This window comes from Theobroma umbraticum, unplaced genomic scaffold (assembly GCF_002168275.2).
Source record: "Theobroma umbraticum cultivar Fairchild unplaced genomic scaffold, ASM216827v3 scaffold_31.0, whole genome shotgun sequence".
In the NCBI taxonomy this organism is placed as follows: domain Eukaryota; kingdom Viridiplantae; phylum Streptophyta; class Magnoliopsida; order Malvales; family Malvaceae; genus Theobroma; species Theobroma umbraticum.
Genome location: NW_018397283.1, coordinates 1,007,046 through 1,027,094, shown reverse-complemented (window position 1 = coordinate 1,027,094; position 20,049 = coordinate 1,007,046). Strand labels below are relative to the sequence as shown.

General features: G+C 34.4%; 4 protein-coding genes across 6 annotated transcripts; 3 read left to right on the top strand and 1 right to left on the bottom strand.

The window, feature by feature from the left end:
• Nucleotides 1–53: 53 nt before the first annotated feature.
• LOC110428294 (serine carboxypeptidase-like 46) lies at nucleotides 54–2,921 on the top strand. 2 transcript variants are annotated; one of them, XM_021444096.2, is made up of 11 exons: nucleotides 54–273; nucleotides 405–580; nucleotides 693–797; nucleotides 872–967; nucleotides 1,051–1,143; nucleotides 1,354–1,439; nucleotides 1,552–1,851; nucleotides 1,963–2,099; nucleotides 2,179–2,274; nucleotides 2,358–2,493; nucleotides 2,581–2,921. In XM_021444096.2, exons 1-11 carry the CDS (start codon nucleotides 233–235, stop codon nucleotides 2,758–2,760), a joined length of 1,446 nt encoding a protein of 481 aa, XP_021299771.1. In that variant the 5' UTR covers nucleotides 54–232; the 3' UTR covers nucleotides 2,761–2,921. The 2 variants fall into 2 exon arrangements, with proteins under 2 accessions (XP_021299771.1, XP_021299770.1); XM_021444095.2 differs by lacking the exon at nucleotides 54–273 and having other exon boundaries at nucleotides 308–580.
• A 6,682-nt stretch (nucleotides 2,922–9,603) lies between these two features.
• Nucleotides 9,604–13,882, top strand: LOC110428184 (WRKY transcription factor 72A-like). 2 transcript variants are annotated; one of them, XM_021443929.2, is made up of 6 exons: nucleotides 9,673–9,813; nucleotides 10,037–10,094; nucleotides 10,175–10,261; nucleotides 11,395–11,934; nucleotides 12,026–12,139; nucleotides 12,783–13,882. In XM_021443929.2, the coding sequence occupies exons 2-6, from the start codon at nucleotides 10,062–10,064 to the stop codon at nucleotides 13,737–13,739; spliced, it is 1,731 nt and encodes a 576-aa protein (XP_021299604.1). In that variant the 5' UTR covers nucleotides 9,673–9,813; nucleotides 10,037–10,061; the 3' UTR covers nucleotides 13,740–13,882. The 2 variants fall into 2 exon arrangements, with proteins under 2 accessions (XP_021299602.1, XP_021299604.1); XM_021443927.2 differs by lacking the exon at nucleotides 10,037–10,094 and having other exon boundaries at nucleotides 9,604–9,813.
• A 162-nt stretch (nucleotides 13,883–14,044) lies between these two features.
• LOC110428185 (Cystathionine beta-synthase (CBS) protein) lies at nucleotides 14,045–16,913 on the top strand. The gene is made up of 6 exons (XM_021443930.2): nucleotides 14,045–14,268; nucleotides 14,632–14,802; nucleotides 14,922–15,364; nucleotides 15,622–15,888; nucleotides 15,984–16,156; nucleotides 16,490–16,913. Exons 1-6 carry the CDS (start codon nucleotides 14,199–14,201, stop codon nucleotides 16,770–16,772), a joined length of 1,407 nt encoding a protein of 468 aa, XP_021299605.1. The 5' UTR covers nucleotides 14,045–14,198; the 3' UTR covers nucleotides 16,773–16,913.
• A 136-nt stretch (nucleotides 16,914–17,049) lies between these two features.
• LOC110428183 (Pentatricopeptide repeat (PPR) superfamily protein) lies at nucleotides 17,050–19,275 on the bottom strand. Its single transcript, XM_021443926.2, has one exon. The coding sequence runs from the start codon at nucleotides 18,946–18,948 to the stop codon at nucleotides 17,092–17,094; it is 1,857 nt and encodes a 618-aa protein (XP_021299601.1). The 5' UTR covers nucleotides 18,949–19,275; the 3' UTR covers nucleotides 17,050–17,091.
• Nucleotides 19,276–20,049: the final 774 nt, after the last annotated feature.

Genomic DNA, 20,049 nt, shown 5'->3' with positions numbered 1-20,049 from the left:
CAACATTTTGTCTTTGTAATTTCATCTCTTTTTCTTCCATGTCAATCAATCAATCAACAAATCAAAACAAATCCAACGTAATGTAGAACCAAATCTGTACTGTGAACCTGGTACCAATGCTTCATCCCTCCTTTGATTCCCTTTCAATTTGCTTTTTTGACTGCAAGTGTTTGCTATGGGCCTACACATGTGATGAAGAATTTCGACCCTGAGCAGGAGCTTTTTGGTTTTTATGGAAAAAGCGAAAGCTACGTTCATCATTGGACCATATAAGTACGTTACATGATCCATCCTAGAAGCTACTCGCACTTTGATTTTGCTACTTCAATTCTTCTTTATCTGGAAAAAAAGATGCAGTTGTTAGTTTACTTCACTGCTATTTCTTGCTTGTTTTTCTCTTCCAGGGCTTCTGCTGAGCTGATAACAAGACTCCCGAATCAACCTGCCAATGTTGGTTTCAAGCAATACTCTGGTTACATTGTCACTGATGCTAAGCATGGTCGAGCTTTATTCTACTACTTCGTGGAAGTGGATGCCGCTGATCCACTGTTACATCCTTTAACATTATGGCTAAATGGAGGTATGAATCTATGTTCAAGTTTTGTCAGTGTTTTGAACTTTAGTCTTGAATGTAGTTGCAGCTTAGCTTACTCGTGTCTGTTTGCACATTGTTTTTCTGGGGTTTGAATTAGGCCCTGGCTGTTCATCTCTTGGCTATGGCGCGTTCATGGAACATGGTCCTTTCCAGCCAGGGGAAGATGGTTACTTGGTCAAGAATCAATATTCATGGAATTTGGGTAAAGCTTTGGTATATATTCACGTACATCATAAGATGGAAATCTAAACTGATTTTGACTTTCTGAACGAACAGAATCAAACATGTTGTATGTTGAAAGTCCAATTGGAGTTGGATTTTCATACTCAAATACCAGCTCAGATTACATAGATGTTAATGATACTTTTACAGGTAGATACATTTTGTTTAACATGTGATCAGGCACATTGGTGAAGTGTTCAACTCAAACCACTGATTTTTTAAGCCTTTTCCAGCTGAGGAGAATCTGCAATTTCTTGTTAATTGGTTCAAGGAATTCCCGCAATATAGAAACTCGGATTTGTACCTTACCGGGGAGAGCTATGCAGGTAAATTTTCATTTATGGCAACTTCTGTTTTTTGCCTTTCTTTACCCTGTTTCTGTTCTGCACTTTTGCTTGTCTCCTGGCAGTCAAACAAAGGGCATTTAACATTCTGATGCCAATGGTAATCATTTGATTTGAATTGAATTATCTTGTTTGGAAAATATTTCTGCAAAGCATTATTATTTTCCGTTACCTGCACAATTACAAATGCAGGTCACTACATACCACAGCTTGCTGCCTTAGTGCTGGATTACAATAAACATTCCAATGGCAAACCAATCAGGCTCAAAGCAGTTGCAGTTAATCTCTGATTGCTTCCATCCTGTTTTCAGCTTCATGTTACCTAGCTATCAGTTATCTTTCAGCTCTATCAATTTTCAACATTTCTTTCGCTTTTCCTTATTCCTGCAGTTGGGGAATCCTCTTCTAGATTGGGAGATTAGTATTGATAACACTGAGTTTTTCTGGTCACATGGACTCATTTCGGATGAAATGCTCATGCTGAGAAAGACAGTCTGCAGTTGCCCGAGGGATGCCAAAGAGTCCCTTCATCATAATTTGTCCAAAGAATGCACTGATGTGAACCACAAACAAAGAGCGGAAATAGGTTGGTATACTCAATACGGAGATGTGACTTTGCCTATTTGCACATCAACAAGTCTGTTTGGGCAGACTGTTTATCTGGGAAATTTCGATACATTACATGCAGAGGTGAGTGGTGCTTTTTTCCTAAGCCATCCCAGTAAAATATAAATGATGCAAATGTCCAAATGTCCGGGTTCTTTCTAGCCTGTTAGCTACTGTCTTTGATTGTTCTGGCAGCTTCCGATGAGATCAGTTATTCCCGGTGATCCATGTATCGAAGATAGGATACATAAATACCTCAACAAACCCGAAGTCCAAGAAGCACTTCATGCAAACACAACTCACCTTCCTTATCGTTGGGAATTCTGTACAGGGTCTCTCTCTCTTTTCCTGAACAAACTATATCATATACATTTTGACCTGCTCATACTGAACATACTGTTTCTGTTGCAGGACTGATCTTGTCTATGAAAGAAAAAATCTAGAAACCAATATCATACCTCTTCTGTTGAATCTTCTCAGAAGTGGTATTCCAATCCTCCTGTACAAGTAAGTCATCACCTCAATGAGTCACTTCCAAGCTCCATTCGCCCCTATAATCCACTGAAAAAATTTGAGCTAATTCACTGCAGTGGAGATCAAGATGCAAAAATCCCACTAACACAAACAAGGATAATTGCTAACATGCTTGCGAAAGATATGAAACTTGTGCCATTTGGGAACTTTGGGAACTTTGTGAACTACGCTCCCTGGTTTGACAACATGCAGGTAATCATGATCTGTTTCCAATTCCATTCCCCGTATTTGATTTCTGATTCCTAGTCTTAATGAAGTTTCTTCAAACATTACGTTCAGGTTGGTGGGTGGACTCAATCGTTTGGTCAAGCAAAGGAAGGAAAAAATGTAACGTTTTTGACGTTTGCTACAGTTCGGGGTGCGGCACATGAAGTCCCATATACTTCTCCCTCGCCAGGCCTCACTCTATTCCGAGCATTCGTCAAGGGATCTCCTTTACCTAGAACAATAGCAAGTTAATTAGCAAATCCAGAATTGGTTTGCAGAATAATGGATTGACTTGGTGCTTCTGTCTGTTTCAATAATAATGATCATGTTTTGCAGTTTAAATTCTGAAATGAGAATGCTCCATTTCAGAGCAAATCTCTTCTCATTACTTCTTTTCCATTAGTACATTTTTTCCTCAGATTATCTCTAATCAATCCTATGGATTAGGGGAAAATTAATAAACGATTTGGAAGATATTAAAAGAAAAAACTAGCAATTCTCCAAATGCAAACTAATGTTGCTGACGAAGGTGGAGGTGATGCTAGTAACCTTAAGGGAGAGAATGGTGCTATTGCGGGTGAGGAAGGAGTTAACGCTGCTGAAGAAGGTGGCCGTAATGTTGGTGACCCTGAGGAGGAGAATGATGACAATGAAGGAAAGAATCGCGTTGTTGCGGGTGAGGAAGGGGAGGTAATGCTAGTGAGGCAATTGTTAGGTGATGAGGAATATGATAGGGACTAGAGGTGTCAATATAGGCTGACTCGGTGTAATCTAATCCAAAATACTATGAGTTGAGAAAATATAGATTAAGTCGGGTCAATTCATTTTTTTACATAGATTCAAAATCTCAACCCAATCCATTCCTTGTCAGCTTATGGGTTGGGTTGAGTCAACCCTCTTTTTTTAAAAATAAATAAATAAATTCATTTTCACAATTCTATTTAATAAACTCTTTATGAATAAAATTATTTCATGGTTTAATTCATAAATTGAATAATAAAAAAATTAAATAGCAAAATAGTAAATACTTGAAAACACAATTCTCAACCATTAAATACTTAATTTGGTAAAGAATGAACGTGTATTTTCATGAGTTATGTTATTGAAATATGAAAAACCAAAAGAGAGAGCTTAGGTGATTGAGTATAGTGGGTGATAAGTTATAAGTTTTGGTTTGCTCTATTTAGTCATTCAAGCTCCATACAAATCTGACAAAGTTACTTCTTGTCGTGATAGACTGATAATTGTTGTCAATATCAAAAGAAGAAAGAGACATGGGGGAAGGGAGGCAGGAATGGAATGAATATATTTCTCATCATGCCTTTATAGGGTTGTCCATTACTATTCTCATAAACCATATTTTCCTTAACATTTTTTCTTTGTATTTTTTTCTTTATAGGTACAAAAACAAAAACACTTTCCTCAAAGAAGCAATGAGTCAATGAAAAAACAGAGAATTCATAAACTTTTTTTTTCATTTTAGATTATTAGGAAAAAAAAGAGAAAAAGTGTTTATCAACTTAAAAGCAAAAATGTTGTATGCATGAAACTAGACTTTCACCTAAAAGAGGGTTGTTCCCTCATGTTAACTCTAATGCTTTCACTCAAATTTTCATCAACAAAGATCCTCAATTCTTTAAAGAATCAAAAACTATTTGATGTCACAATGCAAGGCCTAAAATGTCTAGTGGTAAGAGTAGAAAATCTTGGGTTCTTCTTCAGTTTAGACTTTCAATATTGAACTAAATATAAACAGGTCGTAGTATATGGAGGGTTCCTATGCCTAATAGTTTTTTTTTTCTTCTGACTTGCAGGGTTAGCCACACCAATCTTAGAAAACCCACTGGCTAGATGGACTCACCCCTTTAGGACATTTTTTAATACAAGTCTAAATTTTCATACTCCAACCCACCCCTCTAACACCATCATTACCATCGACATTTACTTCCCTTCCCTTCCCCCTTATAGTATTAGCACCATGCACATTATCTCAGCTACTTGTCCCACCACTAACCTTATAGGGAAATTCATCCAAATCAATTTCCTTAAGCCCTTCAAAATTTACTTCCCCTCCCTCACAAACATTACCAGCGACATTTACTCCCTCTCTCCCACCAGCATTACCACCATTTTCATTCCCTCCTTTGTGCAAGGATAAGTACTTTAAAAATTTTGTTCATGAAGACTACACTGCGACCCTTGTCTTGGCCTTAACCCTTCCCGACCACCACCACAACTCTCGGCCTTACCGCTGATTCTTTCTTCTCTAGCTACTAGCAAGTTTCTTTGTGGGAAGACAAGAAAATAGCCATCCGTCATTAGATTTTGTATTAGACGAACCGCTTGAATAGTGGCATTAATTGCTTCAAGCATGACTTTTCTACATTGATGGTATAGAACCAACAACTCAACTAGATTGGTCAAATGAGGTTAAACGTATTCAATTGTAAGATTTGGGACAGTTATGAGAAAAAGGTAAAAGTTTTTTTTTTAAAAAAAAAAATAAAGGTTTTGTACAAACTTTCTTAGTGAAATGCTTGTGGAGTTTGTTTGAAGGTCGTTAGATTACATGTATTAAGATTATTTTCAACTCTTGGATTAAGAATGTCAAATGAAGGTATCTTTTCACTTAAATTGCGTATGAAATTCAAATTTTCCCTTGACACAATCTCAAGGTTTGAACCATTTATAAATTCCATATTTACAAGATAAATTTAGCTTGTGACAATTTTTTTTAATAAAAATAACAAGGTAAAAAATGCCTAACATCGATTTATGTTCATATGATAAATGTACCAAATCCTAACAGAATATACACTTATTATTAAATTAAATATTAATCCTTTAATTCTTTTTGTAGAATTACGAAGCAAACAAATCAATCAACAAATAAAAACCATATTTTTAGGTATTTTTCCAGTTTGTTTAGGAGATGTTTTTTGGGTTTTTTTTTTTATGTTCTGCTAACTGTGTAGTTAGTAAAAACATTAGCTATATAATACTTTAATCAATCTACTTTAATTTGCTGTTTTGGCTTAAGCATGACGATCTAACAAATTGACTAAAGATATTGTTTTCAATTATTGATCCATAAAAACGTCTTGAGATTGCAATAACCAAATAGACCAAATAGACTTCCTTATACATAATGACTTAGGTGGACCAATAAACAAAAATCTTGATTTCCTTTTTGTCCGATGTCAACAAATAGTTATATTACATTAGTTTAATTCTTCTATGAAGTATCACACATTTTCATATAGTATTTATTTTTAATTGCAGATTAGTTACCCAATTTATATTATAAGATGGAAGAGGGTTACCTTATATACTAAAAATTAAATAATAAGAAACTCTTCATACTCAATACACATATAAGACTTTCCGATGATTAAAACTTAATTAAAATTTAATTCAAGATCTAATTAATAAACTTTCATATACTCAATAAAATAATAATATCGTGAATCCTAATTGGATTCTCGAAATATGTAATGAAAATTTAATTAATTAAACTTAAAGATTAAAGTAATTATTATTTCACACTAAAATTTTAATGATATCTTGATTTATTTATTTATTTATTTTCAAAATCAAAGTTATATAACGTCTTTCGACATCGAAATCAAACTCTTCAACTTAGCATTTTCCTTTATCATATACAAAAAGTAAACTTTTGGAAAGTTTCTACATCAAGAATAAAGCTAAAACTTACACGAAAATAAAACAATCGATGACAGCTAAAAATGATCCGATGATGTTCATCAAGTTGGAATATATATTAAAATTATAATTTTATATACATTGGTTGAGGTCATTCTAATTAAAAGGAAAGCATAAGAGAGAAAAAAAAAATTTACTAGTTTCAAGTACTTGAATCAGCATCCATTGACTTCATTTTTATTATAATCACAACTTGATTTGTTGTTTAATTAATTTTTCTCTTGCATTTTGATTGAGATTTGAGTATATGATTACTTTTTAAATGCATGTAGACCTTCATATATATTATATGCTGATTGAGCTGTCAACACCAGTCTCCTTTCTTTTTTTTATGACTAGTTGAACCCTTAGATTTTGCAAGCCAAAAGAAAAAAAAAAGATTATACTATTTCTTGTTTTAATTGGACTTTGAGGTAATAATGCTTATAAAACATGCAACATGTTAGAATTAAATATAGATTAATAATTAACTATCTAATGAAGAGTCAGGGTTGAATCAAAACTAGAGATGACCAGAAAGGATGACCCAATCCTTTGTATAAGCCTTTTGGGTCTTTATTTTTTCAATTTTTGAACTACAAAAGATGGATGGAATTCATGGAAGGTTTTTCAAATAAAAAAAAAATCCACGAGAGGAGGTCAAGGTGGGTTTAGGTTTACTTCAATATAATAAATAAATAAATATATATATACCTAACTAATAGTATTTATATATGTGTAATACTATCAAATTATACCTAAATAAAAATATTTAGGTACGAATATGATATTTGCAAAATTTTTAATCGAATTACATAAGAAAACATATTCTTCTTTTATTGGTTTTTTTCACCTTGAAAAGACTAATTTGATTATGAAAATTAATTCTATCTAAAAACTGCTTTTAAAAATACTATTAATTCGGTATAAGATCATTGACATTCTTCCGACACAAAATATTTGATCAAATTTGCTACACCATATATGTATATCACAAGTGGTTCTTCATTAAAGACAAATTAATAACCTATGTTACCTTCATGGAATGAATAGGTTTGGCAGAACAAATTAATCAAAAAACTAAACCTTTCTCTATTTGTCTTTTACGAGGACAGCTACAATAAATATTGATTAATTAATCTAATTAGCTATTGATAGACAATTAATTATTTATTTGTTGTTTTAGAATGCCAAGACCAATTATATATCAACAACTAAATATATATATATATACATATAAACTAACAAAAAATTCCACAATAATATTAAATGCAGTCATTCTCAGCCCTATTAAAAATTATCTAAAATTAAAATTATCTAAAATTATCTCATCCTTCTTGCCGACTACATTTTAGTAAATTATTTTTCACAAAAAAATGATATAATATTTATTTTCCACAAAAAAAATTTATATAATATTTATAAAGTTTTTTGGGATAATTTAATAATATTGAATTTATGATTTACAGGTTATAGGTCAAAACTTAAGTTTATAAATCACAGGTTTACATTCTCAATAAAAAATACATGTTTGATATATAGGTAGTAAAAACCCATGTTTATCTATTCAAGATCTATCTCATGACATTTTATAACTATCAATAATACAAAGATAAAATAATAATAAAATTACCTTTCAGAATCATTTACTTAGATGATTGATAAATTCCATAGATATGAACATGTACCCTAACTTATAAGCTCGGATCTATATATGTGGGTGTGTGTATATATGAACATCACCATTCATTAGAATCCTCATCATTGTTTTTATTTTTTAAAAATTTTTTAATTAAAATAATAATAATAATAATAAAAACATTGACGTTGAATTTGGTCACTTATTTTCGGCCAGAATTCCATTGTGGATTTGTTGTAATGCTCCTTATAATTGCTTCATGGACATTCAATTTAGTTGAATTTTTCTTTTTCATAATTCTATATCGTTGTGAAAGGCTTATTAGTTGTCGGTTTACATCACAATTAATAGAGAACAAGTCCAACCTTTGACGGTCGTTTCTTTTCCTTTCAATAGAAACATTCATTTTCTTTTGATAAATATATTAAGATGAGGAATGCCCCAATGACTCTAATGTTGAATTATTGGATTAAAATTTTAGAATAAAAATACATACGATTTATAAGATTGAAAATAATTACTTTTCATAATTAAATAATTCACGATACATCCGAGATCTTTCTCTTCTTAATTCTTCCATTTATTTTAATTTTTCTTCTTCACATTCAAAATTTTCAACCTAACGAAATTGCAAACTTCACTTTATTTCTTCAATGGATATATAATTTCCATTGATATAAAAAATTCAAGTTTGACACTTGACTACATCTATCTAGTAGCTATCTCGATTTTTTAATTTCAAATTCAACTATTTGAACTTTAAACGCTACACGAAACTATCAAATAAAGCTTTAATTTCAATATTGATGAATACATCATATATAATAAAAATAAAAAATCGTGTATCATATTTTAAATCCGTAAGTAACTTGATTTATTTTTATCAATCTTAATTTTAATGATTGTTTTAAATTAGGGCAGGAACCATAAACCTACCAAAAATTGCACCGAAAAAGAGGCAACCCTAGTTTTATTTATCTAATTCAACCTAAAAATAATTAGCTAGTACCATATGTCAACTGCTGCATCCAGGCACATCCAGAGTGGATATTTGCAATATGGTCAGGTCCAGCCATAGCTAGGGAGCGCATTTTTCGCACCATTGAATGACGTGGCAGTCCATGATTGGCTACTAGCTCAAGAACGTTTAAGGTTTCGTTTGCCCCAGTTATCGCGACCCACATGGTCACCACAGTCAAAATGACGGCTGCCGAGTTCGGTGGTCGCATGACATTTTATGCAGCGCATGTACGAAGTTTTTGTTTTTACATTGAAACGTTGAAAATTGAACAATTGTTTTTCTTCTTCTCAATCAAAATTAAATTTTATTTGTATTAGCAAATTGATACTATTTTCTTCGTTATGTCAAAAATTTGACATAAATAAAATTGGGAAAATATTTTTTTTATAAAAATTAAATAATTTTTTTTATAACAATCATCTTTAATTTATTAATTTCATTAAAAATTTTATTTATCTCACAATTTTAAATCCAAATTACTTACCCCGGATATAACTATCGTAAAGTCGGACTTTATAATAAGAGATTTCTTATCAAACCAAGTAAAATGATTTATTTAAAAAAACAATAAAAAAAGTACTGAAAATGAAAGGAAGAGTTGCTTCTTGGATTGTACAAGAGAAGATATCAAGCAGCTAGCATGTTTGACATTTCTCAATGAGTAGCAGAAGACAGAAAGATAAGAACCGTGGTTTGAATTATTTTATTTTGTCTTCTGATTTTTGTCGAGTCAAAATCTGGGGCTGCTACTCCTCCTTATATAAGATATCCCTTGTTCTGACATTTTTGGAATTGAAAAGTTGAAGAAACCATTGAAGAATTGATGGAGAACAATTTGGAGAAGTCTGCTCTTGGAAATAATGTTGTGGTTGAAGAGAAGGGAACCAAATCTAGCAGCAGCCCTGGTGGAGAAGGTGATCATGTTTCTGTAGAAACCAACGAGGTGAGCTCGTGGCTGTCTAGCTAGCTATGCTTGAATACAGCTTGTCTGGGGAAAATATAGTCTTGCTTTTTCAACTGAAACTCAATCTTTAAGCCTGATTTCTTAATCAATCAAAGAACTTTTTGCTTTAAGATATGTACTGGGTTTTGTATTCTGTTCATAGTTTTGGCAGTACAAATTCAAAATTAATGGGAGATTTCCTATTCTTTTTCTGGCTTTTTAGATTGTTTGACTCTGCGGAATTTGAAATGATCCGAAAATTGACACCAAATCTTTCTTCTGTATGTATGTAAATACATAATTTTTTCCTTAATAACTAAGTATTCATGCAAGGAGATTAATCCATTGTGAATGTGTGCAGGGAGAACATCAAAGGGAAATCAAGCAAGAAGATGACAGATCCAAGCCTCCTTCACCAAGCAAAAAGGATTCAACTATCATCAAGGAGGTATAAAGGGGACCTAAGAACTTCATAAAATAAAGCAACTACACAGAAATTGGTTTATCTTATACTGGATTTTGTTGAACATTTAATATATGCTCAACCACTTCCATGCACCTTCATTCAGGAAATTGATTTATCTTTCTTTTTTCTCTGTCAGCAAGTTGCTTAGCCGATCATCATGCTTATTCTTTTATTCCATAGGGGAAAAAAAACAATTTGTTTAATTTAACAATGACTGCATCTCTGATTGATTCCTAATGCACATTCATGGATTACGTATCATCTCAGCATGCATGCATCAGGTCAAGATTAGATTAAGCTTGGGCAAAAATTTTCTCAATTTGTCTGCCTGCAGCATTGTTTGATCACATGATTGAAACCCAAGCCATGTGGTAGACCTGAGCAAGCATGCATGAGTCGCCCCTACCAAGTCATATTCATAGATGGATGGTGTTCCTCGTCTTCTCTTGAATACCAGCCTGAATCCACCAAGTGTTTCCTTTTATTCTTTTTGTGCCATTGATCCTTACAAAAATAAAAATGAAAAATCAACTTTGTTGCTCAAATTTGTGTATGTAATTCTACATAATTTACTCCCTGGCCTCTTTTTCTTTGTCAATTATCTTTCTTTTCTGGATGTCTCAATTTTATATTATAAATTTATTTTTTATTATTTTTTTAATGATAAAAGGCATTTAACATCTATATTATAAAAGAATTTCATATTTTAAACAAAATATATCAAAATCAAAAGTTTTATCTTAATTACTATGAAAATTAAAGAGAGATAAAAAAAACACAAAAAGGAATAGTTGTTGATCCGTCCAGAGGCAAACTCAACGTATTGCTAGGTCATAAACATGGGCGGATGGACATACAAACAAGTGTCAAAAATCTCTATTAATTATATTATTTATATTAGAATTTTATATAATCAATGATATTAAAGAATTTATTAATTATTATTATTATTATTTTAATTATAACACCATTTAGAAAAATTTGAGTTCGTTTAAGTCATAGAAATATTATTACATATAGTAAATATGGTACAAAAGTTAAAGTAAAGGAACATTAATAATTCTTTATGATTGTGAATTAATAGTTGAGAAGCACAATAACTTGTGTTCCTGCAGGAGGATCAACTGGAATCAGCCAAAGCCAAGATGGGAGAGGTTAAAGAAGAGAATGGAAGGTTAAAACTGTTACTATCCCAAGTCATGAAGGAATACCAGTCTTTGCATATGCGTTTCTGTGACATTCTTCAGCAAGAAGAAGAAGCGAAGAAGTCCACCGAGAGAGCCCCAAGCTATCAAGGAAATGAAGAACCTGATCTCGTCTCCCTTAGCCTGGGGAGAAGTTCGGGTACTGAGTCTAAGAAAGAAGAGAAAAAGAGCAGCAACCTGAGTACCAATGGCAAAGAAGATGAGAAACCGAATGGTAATGAAGGACTTGCACTTGGCTTGGAATGCAAATTTGAGCCCACTGGTTCAACCGAGAAGAACCCAAGCCCTGAAACTAACTTCGGGAAACAGGAGGAAGAGGAACCAACTGAGATATGGCCACCAAGTAAGATTCTCAAGACGGTGAGAAGTGGGGATGAAGATGCAGCAGAGCTAATGCAGTTGAAGAAAGCAGCTAGAGTTTCTGTCAGAGCTAGATGTGATACCCCGACGGTATAGCACAAACTTTGTATTGCTAAAAGCAATGAAAACATGGAAAATGCTGTTTTACCAAATTGTGTTTTCTTGGATTCCGTGTATGCAGATGAACGATGGGTGTCAGTGGAGAAAATATGGACAGAAAATAGCAAAAGGAAATCCATGTCCCCGAGCATACTACCGTTGCACAGTCTCACCGACTTGTCCTGTGAGGAAACAGGTATCAGCCGTCTGCCTTAGTTGAAAATCCTGATCCCCAAGCAATCAGTATGATTATTTTTTTTAATTAGACTACTTAAATCTGAGCGCTGAAAATAGCATGCATGGAGTTTCAAATGCCATCATTTTACATAAGAAAATGGACTTGTAACCTTCTGTTAATATTCTTACTATATGTGACAGCTTAAAAGCAACTTGACATTGGCATGTAGCCTTTTTGATCATGGAAATTGGAAATAAAAGATCATAATGTAAATGTTAAATATATGTTATTGTCGTTTTTTGTTTTTTTTGTTTTAAAAAAATCTTGTTTAGATTGATGAGATAATCACGTTGAAATTATAAAACGTCAAATTTTAAATTTTATCTTTTTAATATAATTTTAAAAAAACGAATTTAATTATGGATATGTTGATAAAAATTGGGATATGATAAGTGCAGGAATTTTTTTTTTCTTGTAATATTATTTTATTGTAAAAAATTATTTCATAGTTATAAAACTTATAATTCAAATTACAAACAACAAACAAAAAATTTATTCAAATTTTATCATGATATAAAATTTCAATACTTATTTCATTGTTATGACGTGATCATCAGCCTCCTAATCAGTTTCCTTCAACTTAAATTTTGTCAAACGCCAGGTACAAAGATGTGCTGAGGATATGTCCATCTTGATCACAACATATGAAGGGAACCACAACCATCCTCTACCCCTAAGTGCAACAGCCATGGCTTCCACCACTTCTGCAGCAGCTTCCATGCTGCAGTCTCAATCATCAAGCTCACAACCGGGCCTCGGGACCTCCGTTTCTGCTCCCAACTCCACATCTTCTGCTGCTAACCTCCATGGTCTAAACTTCAACTTCTCCCAAAATTCAAGGCCATATCAACACTATTTCCCTAACTCTTCAATCTCAACTACCAATTCGCACCCCACTATCACTCTTGATCTTACTGCACCAGCCAACTCCTCATATTTCACTAGACTTTCAAATGCACCCAGATACTCATCGACATGTCTCAACTTCTCCTCTTCACCATCTTCTTCTTTAGAAGGCGCCATTAACAACCCACAAACATCTTGGAACACTGGCCACTTAAACTTTGGGTCACTTTCTAACCATAAAAATAGCTTTTTTGGGCCATTGAATAATCTAGGGAGGCAACCAGCTCAAGAACACTTGTACCAATCATACATGCAAATGACCAGCCAGACTCCTCATCAACAGCCTTTATCAGAGACAATAACAGCTGCAACCAAGGCGATTACATCAAATCCAAGCTTTCGATCTGCCTTAGCGGCTGCCCTCACCTCCTTCGTTGGAAATGGAGGTGGTGTGCCAATATTAGACAAGCATAGTGAAAATGAAGCGAAGTGGGGTGAGTCACTTCCTCTGAATACAGCCCAGCACCACGCAGCTGTAGACAACGAAGTAGGGTGTGCATCAAGCTACTTGGGAAAGTCTTCATCCATGAATTCTCAGCAACAACAACAAAAGCAAGGAAGCTTACTACTGTTCCCAACTAATTCATTGCCATTTCCAGCGTCCAAGAGTGCTCCAGGTCCCCCTGCAGATACTAGCAATCAAATTAAGTGATGGGCTATTGGAAAAGCTAATGTACGTGGAGGCGAGGGAGAGTAGACTAAAGAGTAAAACGATTCTTGTATTTGTTTTCTAACTTTTGCACAAAGAATCAACTCTTTGTTTCTTTCTAATTGTTCTTTACAATTTACTTTACACACAAATATTGAGAAAGAGTAGAACGAAACGTCCTTGATCGCTAACAATCAATTGGCAACAATAACAAGCACTAACAAGAACACCATATACCAGATTAGAGAGACATAGTCAAGCCCAGGAACCCAGGGGTGTCAGGCCCGGAAGATCCATGCAACAGTGCCTGGTAATGCTAAAAACCCGAGGCCCACCATGTTTGCCTCATCAGACCAGTTCAAACAACATGTGCTAAACCACAGAGTATGCCATGTGTCCACTGGTTACACGTGGCATTACAAGGCCCATGCATAACTAAATCTAATAATTTCATCACAGAATATGAACAGAGAACTTCCTTGCCCACAAAAGCGGAATTCCGATCCCAATTGCCTGAGCAATTTTTCTGCAGGTATATCACGTCAAATCCTTCTTTTGGGTGTTATTTTTTTATCTAGCTTTGATATCCAAACCATTTTCTTGTGTAAATATTATCACTGCAGATATCAGATCATAGTTTTTACAGTTCTACCATAGATTCAGTATCAAGCTTTTATATTTACCCCTGTTAGATTTTTATGGTACTAATGATTCTTGACTGGTCTTTTGGTTCAAGAATATAATGGCTCTCCAAAAGCAAATTAAATGAATGATTTTATAAATTTCGATGTTAATCAAGCCATATTGAGATATAAAAGAATGTAGATACATGGATTCTAAACAGTAAAAGGTGCAAATTGGGATAGTGAGCTAATCATGCTGCACATTGATGTAGAGATGGCACAAGCACAAGAAGCCAATGGAAGTTCAGCACTTTCCAGCTGTGATGCTTATTTTGAGAAAATAAAGTCCAGGAAGAAATTACCACAACCGTTGCAGGAGACTTTAACAGCTTCATTTGCCAAGATTCCTGTTTCATCTTTCCCACAAGTTCCTGGTGGCAAAGGTGATAATAAAAGCTTTGTTGAATCTAGAAGTTAAGCAATTTTAAGTTCATGTACTTAGTATCAGTAATGGAAAATGCCTCAGTTTCTAATAGTTGTGCGGTGACAATACTTTTTCTAGTGATTGAAATTGAAGCAGAAGCTACAATTGCTGATGCCGTTAAGATTCTATCAGAATGCAACATTCTGTCTGCTCCTGTGAGAAACCCAGATATAGCAACTAGCTTGGACTGGAGAGAAAGATACTTAGGAATTATAGATTACTCAGCAATCATTCTCTGGGTACTAGAGAGTGCAGAACTTGCTGCTGTTGCTTTATCAGCCAGCACTGCTACAGCTGCTGGTTTAGGTGCTGGAGCCCTTGGAGCTCTTGGAGCAATAGCAATGGGTGTGACAGGTCCTGCTGCAGTTGCTGGACTAACTGTTGCTGCAGTAGGAGCTGCTGTGGCTGGTGGCGTGGCAGCTGATCAAGGTGTAGGAAAAGATGCTCCGTCAGCTGCTGACAACTTGGGCGAGGATTTTTACAAAGTTATCCTTCAAGAAGAACCCTTCAAGTCAACCACTGTAAGTTTATGGTGAAACGCTGATTATGTATACAAAAATTTTGGTTCAATTTACCATTATATATTCATTTTTACTGGCTCTGCGGGTGCAGTAGGCCATGTTTGTCAATCTTTAATCCTTAGTTTCCTTTCTCTATGAATGATAATATGGGGACCAAGTAAAACACAAATTAGACATCAGGATGATGATCTAGTCTTCTTTTTACACCATCTTGAAAGGTACTCAGCGCATGATATTGTATTTTTTTTATTTTTCAGGTAAGGTCAATAGTTAAATCATACAGGTGGGCTCCATTCGTTCCAGTTGCAACGGACAGTTCCATGTTGAGTGTCCTACTGCTACTCTCAAAATATAAGCTGAGAAATGTGCCTGTAATTGAGCCAGGCAAGCCCGATATCAAGAACTACATCACTCAATCTGCAGTTGTTGGAGGTCTGGAAGGATGCAGAGGGAGGGACTGGTTCGACTGCATTTCTTCACGGCCTATTTCTGATTTGGGACTCCCTTTCATGTCTCCTGATGAGGTGAAACTTTATTGGTTACTTCAAAATAACTGAAAAGTATTTTTCAAGCTACTTTCAATATGAAACTTAAATAATCTCTGTGTGTACTTTGCCAGGTTGTTAGCATCCAAAGTGATGGCCTGGTTCTTGAAGCATTCAAGAGAATGAGAGACAACCAAGTTGGCGGTCTTCCGGTTGTAGAGGGGCCAAGCAAAAAGATTGTTGGGAATATAAGCATAAGAGACATCAGACACTTGCTGCTCAAACCTGAACTTTTCTCCAATTTCAGGTATGGCAAGGCAAGGGCATAAAGCTTTAAAACTGCATAGCATACCTCATATTTAGATGCTGAAATTTCAATCACTCCCATCCAAAAACTATTTACCAACAAGAAGCGATAATCAGCAAACCAAGCTAAAAGATAAGTTCTGTTATTTATCTATTATAGTCCATTAAAAAATTACATATGCTGAATTGCTGAAGAAACGTGACTTAGATCACTTCAGAAGATACTTACCTAATCTCTCTCCAAGAAATTATTATTTAGTAACCTTGCAAAGAATATTCCACACAACCCTTATTGGTTTAACAATGCTTTCATCTACTTGATTCTTGATTTCAGGCAGCTCACTGTGAAGGATTTCATGAATACTGTTGTCTCAATGGGCCAAGAATTTGGCAGACTCACCCCGCCAATAACATGCAAGGTAGATTCAACTCTTGGTAGTGTGATCCAGAGTCTTGCCACCAAATTGGTGCACAGGATCTATGTAGTAGCTGAGAATGAATATGAAGTTATCGGTGTAATTACTCTCAGAGATGTGATCTCTTGCTTCATATTTGAGCCCCCAAACTTTTTCGATAGCTACTTTGGGTTTTCAGTGAAAGAAATGTTGAATCATTGAAGTTTCTGTTGTAATCGCAACCTTTCGAGATGCAGAGATGTAGTTGAATTTGATTCAGTTTACAATCTATTCTGTATATGCAGCTTCTCTTCATGTAATTTCAATTGAAATAAATCCAGTCAATTTTGATGTTTCCTTTCATGCGTGCAACTGAGCAAAATTCAGGGAGTTTTTTCCTTGTCACATAGCTATCCAGTTTCCAGAGAAACAAATGTTGAAGAGTGAAACTTCTTTTCCAGTAACCTGGAAAAATCCAAGAAGATGCAGAAATGTAATTGAATAAGGTGGCATCAAAGCATTTTCCAGAAGATGTTCCTTTTCATGTTACTGCTATTGAACTAAATCCGAATCGTTTTCTCAATCCTCTGTCATCTATCACTTGTCTTATTCTTTCCGCATCTCCCCACCTTCCTACTGCAGTGAAAATGTCGGACAGTATGACAAAAGGAGCTGGATTCTCTGGCTCTAACTCTGAAAGCTTCATGGCCATTTCTTCTCCTAGCTCATAATTCAAGTGACACCTACAAGCACCAAGCAGAGAAGCAAAAACCGCAGCAGGAGGGTTGGACATTTCTTGTATTATTTCTTTGGCTTCTTCTAGTCTGCCACATCTACCCAAAAGATCAATTATGCAACCAAAATGCTCAAGATTTGGGCTCAAGTCACAATCTTCAACCATCATTCTGAAAACTTGCAGTCCTCTGTCAACTTGACCGGTGTGACTACATGAAGATAGAACACATATGAAAGTTGCAGAATTCGGTTTTACCTTCTCCTCCTGCATCAAGTCAAAAATTTCCAATGCTGATTCATTATCTCCATTTCTTCCATAACCGGAAATCATTGCATTCCAAAATGCTGGATCATCAGGCTTTGACTCAAAGTGATCAAACATTTTACGTGCACAAGAGGAATGCCCACATTTCATATACATGTCAATTAATGCAGTAGCCATGAACTCCTCTTTACTAATGCCACTCCTTATAGCATGCCCGTGAATCTCTTTTCCCTGCTTTAAAGCAGACAAAACTGAACAAGCGGGCAAAAGACTGGTAAAGCATTTTAAACTCGGTTCTACACCAGCAGACTGCATCTTCTCAAAATACTTAAAGGCATCAAATCCCTTCCCTAACTGCGAAAACCCACTTATCATCGAATTCCATGTTGCTGAATCAGGTTTTATTCCTTCAAATTCCAACTCCTCAAACAGTGCAACAGCCATCTCACTTTGATTGTTCAACATCAACCCTGCAATCATTGAATTCCAAGTTATCAAGTTCCTGTTTCCATTCATCTCCTTGAAAACATCATAACCCCACTGCCATGCCCGACATTTTGAATACATATCAAGAAGTGCAGTTCCGATCATAGTATCAAACCGCATCTCAGCTTTCATAACAACCCCATGAACCTGCCTGCCAAACTGTAGATACAAAAGACTTGCACAGGCAGATATGACAGAAAGCAAAGTAACAGCATTGGGCTGCTCTTCTAGTGAACTGTCCCTCATTTCCTTAAACACGTTCAACACCATACGTGGAACCCCATTCTGCAAAAGCCCTGAAACAAGAGCATTGTAGCTGACAACATTCTTATTAGTCATCTTCACGAACACTTTTGTGGCTAAAACTATCTCTTCACACTTAGAATACATAGTCAGCAATGAAGTTGCCACGTAAACATCCAATTCAACCCCCAACTTAACAGCCAAAGAATGAATTTGCATGCCAAGTTCTAGACTTTGACAAGCTGGCAAAACAGTAGCTATAGTAAGTGAATTAGGCCTCGACAATCCAAAAACCATCTCCTTAAACACTAACAAAGCTTCTTCCCAATACCCATTCCTCCAAAACCCAGAAATCATCGTGTTTAACGAGGCCAAGTTCCGGTCAGGCATCTCAGCAAACACCTTGAGAGCATACTCAAAGTGGTGCAGTTTCATGTACATGCCAGTGAGAGCTGTGGCAGCGTAAATGTCATGGGAAAACCCGGTTTTGATGAGATGGGTATGGAGGATTTGGCCCTGGATTGGCGAGTGGAGCTTGGCACAGGCTTTGAACAGAGGAGGAAACGTGAATTTGTTGGGAAGCAATGAATCTTTGTGGTGTTGAGTGTGCAAATGGAGTGCTTCTTTGTACGATCCCTTTGTCACCAGTTTCAATATTTGCTGTTTCATGAGATTATGCCAAAATCAAGAAAATAGAAAAAAAAATTACATAATGAAGATGGAAGTGAAGGATGAAATTCAAGATTTAAAAAATGACTGAAGACAAAATATTTTCTTATTATACTAAAAATACAATCTTAATAGAGTTTAATGCTCTCTGGTTGAATTAGTTGAATTGGAATTTTTTTTAGAAATTAATTCTTTAATAATAAAAAATTCGAATATAATTCTTTGATTAAAGAATAACATTAAGGTAAGATATTAGCTTATTAAGCCAAAAAAAAGAAAATTAAAGAAAAAGATTATGAAAATTTCATAGACCTTTCATTATTTTTTTTTTCTTTGAATGGATGAAAGAAGAAGATTGAGAATATCCCAAAAATATAAAAAAGGAAAAAAAACCATTACCTTTTCTTTTATCTACTTTATACTTTGAAATTGACCCAAAATATAAGTAACTCGAGAAAAGAATATAAATTATAAATTATTCAATAAACGAATAATTATAAAGATATTTTAATTTTTTATACAAAAATAAAATAAAATTCCCACGGCGTGAGATTTACGCATGAATATCAAAAGTGGCAAACAAGTGAAATATTATCAAATTTTTTATTATATATAAAATAAAAATTATATTCAAAAAATTTAACTCGTTTTGAGTATAAATGAAAAAACCCACTATGATAGTGAAAGCCCATGATTTATTTATTTTTTAAGTAATGAAATTGATTTGGTAGCAAGATTTCCTTATCAAAGTTGGGAATAAAGTTTTTCAACTAATAAAATTTAATATGCTTCAATAGGAAAAACAAACGTGTCATGATTAATCATATATATTTTCGACCGCCCATGTGCATAATTCCTGTTTGAAAAAACTTTTCCCAGTGTCTACATCGAAAAATTTAATTATATAAGTATTTACTATAGTGAAAAATGAACATTCTAAAAAAATAAAATTTAATTAAATTATGCATCTTATTATATAAAAAAATAAAGGTACAAGTGGGAATAAATGCATGGAGTCGCCTAGCTAGCAACTTGGCAGCTAAGGTCCGCCAAATAAAATAAAGGAGAATTAAAAATTAATTAAATAATACTCTTTCTGAC

Excerpts from the sequence above, each read along its gene's own strand:
- LOC110428183 (XM_021443926.2), bottom strand. The coding sequence starts at position 18,948 with ATGAAACAGCAAATATTGAAACTGGTGACAAAGGGATCGTACAAAGAA.
- LOC110428294 (XM_021444095.2), top strand. The coding sequence starts at position 352 with ATGCAGTTGTTAGTTTACTTCACTGCTATTTCTTGCTTGTTTTTCTCT. Across the intron at positions 581-692 it reads AACATTATGGCTAAATGGAG|GCCCTGGCTGTTCATCTCTT; the intron begins GTATGAATCTAT and ends GGTTTGAATTAG. Across the intron at positions 1,852-1,962 it reads TCGATACATTACATGCAGAG|CTTCCGATGAGATCAGTTAT; the intron begins GTGAGTGGTGCT and ends TTGTTCTGGCAG.
- LOC110428184 (XM_021443927.2), top strand. The coding sequence starts at position 9,694 with ATGGAGAACAATTTGGAGAAGTCTGCTCTTGGAAATAATGTTGTGGTT. Across the intron at positions 11,935-12,025 it reads CTAGATGTGATACCCCGACG|ATGAACGATGGGTGTCAGTG; the intron begins GTATAGCACAAA and ends CCGTGTATGCAG. Across the intron at positions 12,140-12,782 it reads CTTGTCCTGTGAGGAAACAG|GTACAAAGATGTGCTGAGGA; the intron begins GTATCAGCCGTC and ends GTCAAACGCCAG.
- LOC110428185 (XM_021443930.2), top strand. The coding sequence starts at position 14,199 with ATGAACAGAGAACTTCCTTGCCCACAAAAGCGGAATTCCGATCCCAAT. Across the intron at positions 14,803-14,921 it reads ACAAGTTCCTGGTGGCAAAG|TGATTGAAATTGAAGCAGAA; the intron begins GTGATAATAAAA and ends TACTTTTTCTAG. Across the intron at positions 15,365-15,621 it reads AACCCTTCAAGTCAACCACT|GTAAGGTCAATAGTTAAATC; the intron begins GTAAGTTTATGG and ends TTTATTTTTCAG.